Source organism: Microtus oregoni, unplaced genomic scaffold (genome assembly GCF_018167655.1).
Source record: "Microtus oregoni isolate MIOR12 unplaced genomic scaffold, Mior012 000005F_ref0000423, whole genome shotgun sequence".
Taxonomy (NCBI): Eukaryota; Metazoa; Chordata; class Mammalia; order Rodentia; family Cricetidae; genus Microtus; species Microtus oregoni.
This window is the reverse complement of record NW_024543064.1, coordinates 47,381,955-47,392,605: the sequence shown is the minus strand read 5'-3', so window position 1 is coordinate 47,392,605 and position 10,651 is coordinate 47,381,955. Positions and strand designations below refer to the sequence as shown.

At 44.4% G+C, this 10,651-nt stretch overlaps 1 protein-coding gene across 1 annotated transcript; it reads right to left on the bottom strand.

Annotated features, from left to right (window-relative positions):
• Positions 1-5,003: 5,003 nt before the first annotated feature.
• Positions 5,004-5,572, bottom strand: LOC121448649 (NEDD8-like). Its single transcript, XM_041652815.1, has one exon. The coding sequence runs from the start codon at positions 5,505-5,507 to the stop codon at positions 5,262-5,264; it is 246 nt and encodes an 81-aa protein (XP_041508749.1). The 5' UTR covers positions 5,508-5,572; the 3' UTR covers positions 5,004-5,261.
• Positions 5,573-10,651: the final 5,079 nt, after the last annotated feature.

The following is a 10,651-nucleotide window of genomic DNA, read 5'->3' as shown; positions in this document are numbered from 1 at the left end:
CAGGCTTCCACACATATGTAGATCACACACACAGACACACAACACATACATGCACACACATACTAAGGTAGTCTCGAACCAAAATGTTTGAGGGCTCTGTCCTGGAGAACTCTGAGCATTGTGTGCTCTGGAAGCACAAGACTCATCTCCGAGGCATTTTCCCAATAGCCTGAAGCTAAAAAGCCATCCAGATACGCCCCAACAGTGGAAGAAATAATGAGTTGACTGTTGTTCCAGAGGAAGTGTGAGCAGCAGTGACAATCACAAAGTTTACTACAACAGCCCAGAGTGAAATCCGCAAGAACTGAAGCATTAGGCAATGTATCACATGACTTGAAAGATGCTCGAGTCATGGATAAAACACAGTCATCGGGGACTACCGCAGAGCAGCAACCATTACCATGAAAGTCAAGGTAAAGGAGACTTTACAGAGAGGGTGAAGGAGAGACGGGAACATAAGGGGACACTTCTGAGCAATCGGCGGCATTCTGTGTCTGAACAACACAGCATATTTGGGGCAGCGTTTTATAATTATTCCTTAAACTGTGCACACATTATTTTGTTGCTTTTCTGTATGTGTTACCTGTAACTTATTTGGCCTCTGATAATTTATCTTCTTCAGGGAAACATGACACTCATTTTTTAAAAGTCACATTTGATATTACTAATTTGACAGTTTGCATAGGACTGGGTGTGGTGACTCGCATCTGTGTTCTCAGAGCTCCGGAGGCTGAGGCAAGAGGAGCACAGCACGCCCGAGGGTAGCCTGGTCCACAGGTGACCTCTAAGACAGCCAAGTCTACCCAGCGAGACCCTGTCTCAAAACCATAGCAATGACCTTCAAGGTCCTTTGACAACTGCTGGTCACAGTTCCTGTTGGAAACCTGTGTGTTAGTCAGGGCTCCAAGAGAAAAGAAATCACTCACACAACTTTGGCAACTTGGGAAGCGTTTAATATAGGAACTATTTATGAAAGTGTGGGCCTGATATAAGAAACTCAAAGGCAACAGTAAAATAATAGCCCAATTTCAGTAAACTGGCTTACTCTTCCTACCCACAGGCAGGAATTGGCAAGGGGAAAAAGTGAGTAGTAGAACCAGGAAACATGCCATGGTGGACGGAGAGTCTGGTTAAGAGCTTTGGTGACGAGTGAGTGGCAGGGTGGAGCCAACCCATGATAAAGAAGACAAGCGAATTTGATTTTTTTCCCCTCCTCCCCTTTCTCCCATCCTCTGATCAGCTGTATGTGTTTTCTGTTGCTGAAGCCCAGCTGAAGTTAGACAGCCGGAGCTGCTACTGATATGGCTTCTTGGGGACCTACACAGAATGCAGCAGGGTGCAGAAGACAGATAGGGTACTGAGGTGTTGGTAACAGGCCTACCTGATTCTAGAACAGTCGCCACGTGCATGGCTTCTCTCTAAACAAAGGAAGGAGGTATAGAGGAAAAGATGACCGGCTCACACAGGACCAGGCTAGCTCTGCCCTGCTTCTGTAGCTCATCACAAGGACAAGCTGACACTTTTGTGCCTTCCTCCCTTTCCCGCTTCTGTCAACATTTCAGTTGGATGTGGCATTCCACCCCCATCCTTGTACAGCGTGAAGGCATTTCTGCTTCACTTTTCTCCAATAGGCTAAGAGAGACCCGAACTCCCCTGCGTATGGGATTGGGACATGAATCGTCAGGCTTTACTGAGCAGCTGTTCTTGTCCACTGACCAGGTCACAGGGCCAAGGGGTTGACACATACCCGCCCAGCCCCAGCTCCCAGATGTAGCGGCAGGCTAATCAACTACTAGCAAGGATGTGTCAAAACTTCTCTAAATGAGTCATATGGCCTGAGGGGGGGAGCAGGGGGGAAGCGAAGCTTTCATTTCTTTGGAATGATGTCAATCATGCTTCATAGTTTTAGATGAGAATACCAGAAGCAAACAGATTTGAGATGCCTGCCCAAGTTTGCCTCATTAGTACATCGCATGGGACCAGACACTCAGTCACTAACAATTAGACACACTAGAGGCAGGCATCTGCCTCTTTCTTTTACATGTACTTATTTACTATGTGTGTGTGAGTGTGTTTGTGCTTTGTGTGTGTGTGTGTGTGAGTGTATGTGTGCACGTGTGTGCACTCATGTGTGTATGTGTATCTGTACATGGGTGTTTGTGTGTGTGCCTCTGTGTGTGTGTGTTTGCTGAGTACACAAAAAGGTCAGAGGATGGATAACTTGAAGAAGTTAGCGCTTTCCATGTGAGTTCTGGGGATTGAACCTGGGTCGTTAGGCTTGGCAGCAGGCACCTTACCAATCACTGATCCAGCCATGTCTTAATCTGACATCTAGTCCTTACCACTGAAACAAGCAGGCCTGGGAAACCACGGTAACATAATGTTAGCTGGCGATAAAGATGACTCAGGAGAAGGCGAAACACAGAGTACCAGATGTCCTGTAAATACTAAGGCGCTGTGGGGAATAATAAGACATTTGTCATCCTGCCGCCTAACTGGCAAGCTACCGAAGGGAGCTGTTTCTGTCCTGTGATTTTCCAAAGCCAAGCCTTCTCCAAAACAGTTCCTCAGCAGGATGACTGCTAAGAGCACTGAAATGCATTTGCTAATAAATTTCCTTAGAACTGAAAAATAATTCCATTTTCCTTTTGTAACATTTCCTGTCCATCTCCCCCAAAGAGCTTTCACTGTGGCTTTTACTTTTGGTCACAGTGAAGTCAACATTAGGGGAGCAATTAAGGGCCCATTTCAATATACAGCACCCCATCAAAACGGACCTGCTGCACCAGAGGGATTCTGGGAGCTGTCCTAGGACATTGGGAAGCGATTCTACATTTCAGGATCACCGCAGCTTTTCCACAGCCCATTAAGCTGCTCACTAAGTGGCAAGGGATGAGGCCGAGGGGGAGATGGGATGAGGCAAAAAATGCGCTGAAGAAATGGGAATGAGTCAGCTAAAGGGAAGCCAGTTTGTGAAGGCTAATAGCTCTCCAACCTTCTTAACCATCTGAATATATTAATCACGTTTTAGTCTCTTTCATTATCCTTTACAGTTCTAAACTTGTAGGTATTACCAGCTCTCCTGAGCTAGGATCAACTAGACGAAGAACGCTGCCACTAAACCTTAATGCTGGAAGCTTTGCATGGCCCTATCTACCTCCTCAGTAGTTGGTTAAAATATCTTGATAAGGAGAGAGCCAGCCTTACATCTTAGTGCTTTGGTAGGGTGGTCAAGGAAGAAAATTAGTTGAACACTTTCTTTAGGTTTTTTTTTTTTTTTTAAATTTTCGAGACAGGGTTTCTCCGTAGCTTTTGGTTCCTGTCCTGGAACTAGCTCTTGTAGACCAGGCTGGCCTCGAACTCACAGAGATCCACCTGCCTCTGCCTCCTGAGTGCTGGGATTAAAGGCATGCGCCACCACCGCCCGGCTTTTTCTTTAGGTTTTCAATGCTGTATGTCAAAGAAGAAATGAGTCTGGGGTGTTGTAATGAGATTGCTTGTTTGTTTCCCTGACATAATCACACAGAAACCATATTATTAGCAATAGTGTTTGGCCAGTAGCGTAAACATATTGCTGGCTAACTCATATCCTAAACTAACTCATCTCTATTAATCTGTGTATTGCATATGGCTGTGGCTTACTGTGTAAAGTTCCATCCAGCATCTGTCGCTGGCAGGGCTCCATGGCTTCACTTTGACTCCACCTCCTTTCTCCCAGCATTCAGTTTAGTTTTTCCCGCCTAGCTAAGTTTGCCCTAGCTATGGGTCCAAAGCAGTTGCTTTATTCATTAATGGTATTCACAGCATACAGAGGGGAATCCCACGTTATGGGGGGGGAGGGGGTTATCAAGTTTATTAAGTTGGTAGGAAAAGATATTTTGTGATAGGAGAACATTTGACACCAAAAGCATACAAATTAAGTGGGTACCTTAGCTTTCATCTAAGATGAAAACACAATAAACATTTAAAGTTCAATGTTCACTATTTTAAAAGTGAAATAAGCCATCGTTAAGATCCAGTGAGCTTTAATGATAGTACGTAACCATATAACTGCCAATTAAAGTTCTAGAAAGTTCCTTCACCCCCTTGTCTCATTCTGGTCAAACTCCTAACCACATGCCTCCATCAGTTATCACTTACAACCGCTTTTTAACTTCTTCTCCATGGTAAGTTTGCCTGCTGTTGGGCTTAGAAGTGAAGTCCTGCCGTATGTATTATATCTGGTTCCTTTTACTCAGCACCCATCTAGTCACCCATGACTTTGCCTGTCAGTGGTTTTTCCTTTTCTCATTGTGAATACTCTTTCTATAAACACAAAATGTGTTGATCTGTGCTACTGAGGGGCATTTATATTTCCTTAGCTATTAAAAATGTAACTGCTGGGAGCATTCTATTTGTTATGTTTTTAGACATGCTCGCACCAGCCCAGACTAGCCTGAAACTCACTATGTAGCTAAGTAGCCTAACGTAGCTGTCCTCCTGCTTCAGCCTACTGAATGCTGGGATTACATGACTTCATCTTACCGTAGGGTAAATTTATGCATGCTCTCATGCAAGCCTTTTTGTGGGCATGCACTTGCCTGTCCCCTGGGTATGTACCTAGGAGTCACGCGGTAACTCTTTCATTGTCCAGAGAATTTCCAGGCTGCATTCCTCATTTCCATCTCCGCCAGCAATGGACAAAGCTTGCAGTGTCTCCACATTCTTCCCAACATTTTGTTTAAACAAATTTCTTAAATTGAACACACGCTAAAGAATGTGAGGTTCTATTCATTGTGCTCCTGATTAGCATTTCTGCTAGTGCTTGATCATGTTGAACACCTCTCAAGAGTTTATTGGCAATCTGTCCATCTTCTTTGGATGAATATTCAGATTCTTTGCGCATCTTTTATTAGATGGTCTTTTGAGTTAAACAGGGCAGGGCTGCTGTAATCATCTTAGCCCCTTTCAGTCAAAAGAAGCAACAAAAATCCACCACCCTCTCTTTTTTTTTTTTGCCAGGAAATATTTTATTGACAACCAAGGTTATAGCCATAAGAGAGGGAAGCACACAGGACTGCAAACTAAAACCCAACAGCCAGTAATGGTCATTTGGGCCAGGAGCACTGCACCCTGGTGTCCTCACATTCTCCCACCAGTAGACACACAAGACTGGGCATCCAAGGGAGGGGGCAGAAGTTCTGGTGTCCCAGAGCGTGAGAGGATATGTGATGCTTCATTATGAGCGACAGGGCAAGGAGGTAAAATGGAACTGAGGTTCATCACTGCCCAAGACCACCTCCTCCTCTAAGAGCCAACACTAGGTGGAGGACTGAACCACCTAGGATCTTATAATCAGCTGCTGTCTTCTCATCATTCATTTGTTTGCCACTGTAGATGAGCCTCTGCTGTTGTGGGGGGATGCCCTCTTTCTCTTTCACACGTTCCTTGATTCGCTCCACCTTGTCTGTGGGTTCAATGTCGATCTCAATCTCCTTTCCAGTCAGCGTCTTCACTTTAATTAGCATCTTCCTCCCAGGTTGGGGCTGCAGGCGGCTGTAGTGCTGCTTCTCCCGCTGTGGTCACCGCTGCCGCCTCCACCACACTCTCTTAAGTGCTCGTGGATTTTGACTGTGTCATATAGAACCAAATGATCTTGGGAGTAGTTCTCAGAGCTGGAAGTGCGTGCCATCAGAACCTGTTTTTTGGCCTACTCGTCACTTGGCTGTGTTTTTTGCTGAGTATACACCTTTCTTGGCTGGGCTAAAACAGCTCTAGCCACTCCAACTTTGCGTTCTCTCTCAGGTTCAGCCTAAAGAGGAGAGAACAGTTGTCCCTGCCAGCACTGCTGGCAAATACTGGTTCTGACTACTTACATAGAAATTCCACCTACAGTGCCCAAGAGGAGTGGGATTTATAGGTCAGGATTGAACTATAAAAAAAAAAAATCAATGGGGTGTAGGAAATTTTCCAGGGAGAAATTAAGTTTACCAATAGGAAAATGCATGCTGGAATGTCAAAAATCAGCAAATATCTACCATGGGCTTCCCAGCTACCAGACTGGCTTCTACTGGGGCATCATTAAGGTGCAGTGAGCCAGACTCAGAGACTGTCCTTCAACCACAGTCTGAGCAGAAGATTGAGGTCACCATATCAGTGAGGCTTCAGAATGTCAGTGGAGTGAGCTATTCCCCTGATCTGACTTCCAGGGGCGGGAGTGAGTACTAGCCCTGCCCATTACCAAGGATACTAGATCCATATCTACATAACAGGTCCTTTATTCCTTAGAATGTGGTGAAGGATGGGAACTGGGCCACCACAGCCCAGAATTTCACTGTGAGAAATTCTTAGGACAGCAATCTGGCTAATGAGATTCTAAAGGGTGTTTTGACATGGGTTACATCTCTATTAAGTCCCTTCTGCTGAGGCTGCTGCTGTCTGAGATGGCTCAGGTAGATGTGGACTGTCTGGAAGCTTTAATTATCCCTTGACAGGACCTGGATTGGCCTCTCCTCATCTCCATGGCCCTGTACTTGATTTGCATAAGCAGTCCCACAGCTGTTCAATCCCAAAGAAACACAGAGATGCTTATAAAAGTTATGAACTGTTTGGCCTCTTAGCTCAGGCTTATTATTAACTAGCTCTTACAACTTAAATGAACCCATAATTCTCATCTGTGTTTAGCCATGGGGCTTGCTACCTTTTCTCAGTGAGGCATTTTCATCCTGCATCTGGCTGGTGACTGCATCTCTGCCTTTCCTCTTTCCAGAATTTTCCTAGTCTGATTGTCCTGCCTATACTTCCTGCCTGGCAACTGGCCAATCAGAATTTTATTAAACTAATAGAGTGAAAAATCTTTACAGTGTACAAGAGCATTATCCCACAGCATTTCCCCCTTTTTTCCTTTCAAAACAAAATAAGCAGGGCAACAAGACTAAGAGAATTCTCAGGGACATAATGGAGGTCTGTGATCATGGGAGGAAAAGAAGAAAGGCTGATAGGAGGGAGGTTGGTAAAACTTCAGGCTGTGGAACATCAATAAAAACTCTGAGAAAGCCTAGCAAAGAGCCCTCACAAAGATTTTCACCGTGAGAAATTCTCAGGGTTGTGATCTGGCTAACAGGTTTCTAGAGTGGCTGTTTTTGAGATGGATTACATCTTCACCAAGTAGTTTCATTAAGAAAGGAGTCTCATCTAGAGAGTGGTGTTCACCATGCTGGACAATAGTGCTGCATCATTCTCAGTCACTGTGTGAGGGTGCTTGGGGAAAAGTGTTGCACCCCAGAGGCTAGGTAGATCCAAAAGCAGGTTTGTCAGGCTCTCTGCACCCTACGTAACAGGAACTTTGGTTTGTTTGTTTCTTTTATTTTGAGACAATTCTATAACCCAGGTTGGTAAACCCATTATGTAACCCACGTTGGACTTAAACTCATGATCCTCCTGCCTCAGTCTCCCAAGTGCTACATATTAGAGGTGCAAACCACCTTGCCCAACAGGAGGTTTTCTTGAAAAGAGGTGTTCACTGCACAACTCCACAACTCTCCAAAAGCCTGCTCTTGCCTGTCCTGCAGCTCTCAGAGGGAGACTGGAAGCTGCTGTGCTCCACAGGAATTGTCTGGCCACTTCCATCGGGGTGTCTTTGTGTGAACGCTCAGTTCTGTGCCTTAGACCTCATCTTCCAAAATGGTTCTTCTGCCTGGGATTTTTTTTTCCATCAGACTCTTGTCCTAGTTTCATTCAAACTTGCTGTAATTATATATATATATATATATATATATATATATATATATTTAATGTTGGCAAAAAGCAACTTAGGAGACAAAAGTTTTATTTTAGTGCAGGGTTCTTAGGTTACAGTCTATCATAGCTGGGAAGTTTAGATGGCAGGAAGAGCTAGCTAGTCACATCACAACCACAGTCAATATTGGAGAGAAATGAATGCATGCATGCTTGCTGCTCAGCTCACTTTCTCTACTCTCACATAGTTCTGGACCTAAAGCCAGGGAATGGGGCCACCCACAGTGGGTTGGGTCTTCCCAATTAACATAATAAAGACACCCCCCCACAGACACACCCCCAGGCCAACCTGACCTATATAGTCCCTTACTGGGACTCTTCCCAAGTAACTCCTGATTGTGGCCACCTGACAAAACTAAAATCATACCCTCCCAATGAACTCGATTCCTTATTTATGTCTCAGCTCACAATCCTCATCCCCCTCCCGAAGTTACCTTTCTTTATCCTATCTGTTTTTAAGAGTGTGGTTCTAAGTTTATTAAGTGTCTCCTTTGATTAGAATTAACTTCAGATGGATTTGTCTGCTCCTCTACCTCTACAGCCTAGGAGAGTGACTAGCAGAGAGCAGATGCCAATAAATATGTCTCCAATGGGAAAAAGGAGGAAAGAAGGGAGGGAGCAGGGAGGTGAGCAAGAAGGAGAAAGGGAAGCAGGAGGAAGAAACTGGTGTAGTCACTTAAATCACACAAAAGTCAGCGGATTCCACTAACCCTTTTGCTTTCCAGAACTTTGTGTCTAAAGTCATTCCGTCCCCAGAGGGACCAGTGAATTTGTGTATCTCAAAATCAGAATTCTAAGTTAGAGATGAAAATCATATTGCTGACTACTTTCACCTACCCAGGTTTTCACATACATAATCCTCCCCCAATACCACTTCACAGCAAGTGATTATCCCTGTTTTATGGCAAGGAGATAGGCCCGAAGGTACTTGATGTGGCATGAAGCATAGAATTCATTGCCAAAATTGACCAATATCAACAAATAAAAATGTGACTTCCATGCTACATGAGGAGGGAGTGGTCAAATCCACTCACCATTTGTGAATAAGTGAGACAGCCATTAAGAGTCATTTTACAGAACCAGGCATGGTGGCACAAGCCTTTAATCCCAGCACTCGGGAGGCAGAAGCAGGTGGATCTCTGTGTTTAAGGCCAATCTAGAGAGGGAGTTCCAGGACAGCTAGTGCTACACAGATAAATCCTGGCTTGCAAAAACCAACTCCCCCAACATAAAAGTCACTTACACAGGGTGAAGTGAGAAATTACTATTGCAATGCATAAATGTAAAGTTCACTATCATAGTTATCCGATCTAAGGAAGATGACATCTTTTTATGATGAAGAGTATTTATTTTTCTCCTTCCAGGGGGTATGTTACCGGGGCTAAGGAGATGGCTCCACCAGTTCATGCCAGCATGAGAACCTGCATTCAGATCCCTGCACCTGCAGTAAAAAGCTGGACAGAGCGTCTTTGTCCATGGTACCAGTGTCAAGGAAGCAGAGTCAGGTGACTCTCTGGAGCTCACTGTCTATATAAACCAGCTGAATCAATCCTAGTTCCAGAGAGAAACCTTGTCTCAAAAATAAGATGGAGAGCTATTGAGAAATGTATCTGGCATCAACCTCTGGCACACACACACACACACACACACGTCTGTTATGAAATGCTTGTTTGCCTCCCGCTGACATCCATAAAGTGAAGGTATAAATCCCAAAGTGATCATCTTAGGTGGAGCTGTGAGAGGTGGTGGTCAGGTTTAAACAAGGTCATGGTCCATGATGGGATCCATGTCCTTACACAGAGAAGGGGAGACACCAGTTCTCTCTCTCCAATATATATGCAAGACACAGCAAGAAAGTGGCCATCTAAGCAGAAGAGCCATCAGCCACTGAACCTGCCAGGACCTTGATTTTGGGATTCTCAGCCTCACAGCTGTGAGAAGGAAACATTCATTGTTTAAGCTGGAGCTGGTGGTGCTTTTGTTAAAGTGACTGCTGCAGCCTGAGACAGAGTCCTTGTTGACTTGGAGCTACACGACATTGGAGACCTCTCTGAAAGAGTCCCTGTGGTAGCACACCAACTGATAGACAAAAGGGAGGACAGAATTGTAAGCTCATTGTGAATGTCGCAGTTGGTGGAGGAGTGCTAGTGTTTACAAGATCTCAAACATCTGCCTAGCAATGTGTTCCAACAGTTGGGAAGAGAAAGGGGGGGGTCAGTGAGAGGGGGAGGGGCGAAGGTTATATGGTCAAAGTACATTACATACATGTAAAGCTATAGCGAGACACAATTCTACAAGTAAGTACATTATATACACACAATGCTATAGCGAGACACAATTCTATAAGTAAGTACATTATATACATGCAGTGCTATAGCAAGGCACAATTCTATAAGAAAGTGCATTCTATACATGCAGTGCTATAACGAGGCACAATTCTACAAGTAAGTGCATTATATACACACAGGGCTATAGCAAGGCACAATTCTACAAGTAAGTGCATTCTATACATGCAGTGCTATAGCGCGGCACAATTCTACTCTTCTACTTAATTACTATGTGCTAAGTTTAAAAAAAAAACGTAAAAAAAAATCTGTCTATCAACTATTTTTTTCCATTACAAAAGGAACCCCAGCAACTTCATAGTGGAGAAATCTTAGATACCTCCTACCTGGGACTCACAGTTGCACCAGCTTCACATGTTCTACCAAGAAACACTGGACTGCAACAATGGCTGTTGTATTTCTTCCAGAAACGAACAATCAATCTGGTTGTCACAGTGGCCCACACTTGAAGTCCTAATTACCTGAATGGTTGAAGCGGGAGGACTGTTTATGAGTCCAGGGCTAGGGGACAGCAAGTCGCTGTTTGGCAT

Excerpts from the sequence above, each read along its gene's own strand:
- LOC121448649 (XM_041652815.1), bottom strand. The coding sequence starts at position 5,507 with ATGCTAATTAAAGTGAAGACGCTGACTGGAAAGGAGATTGAGATCGAC.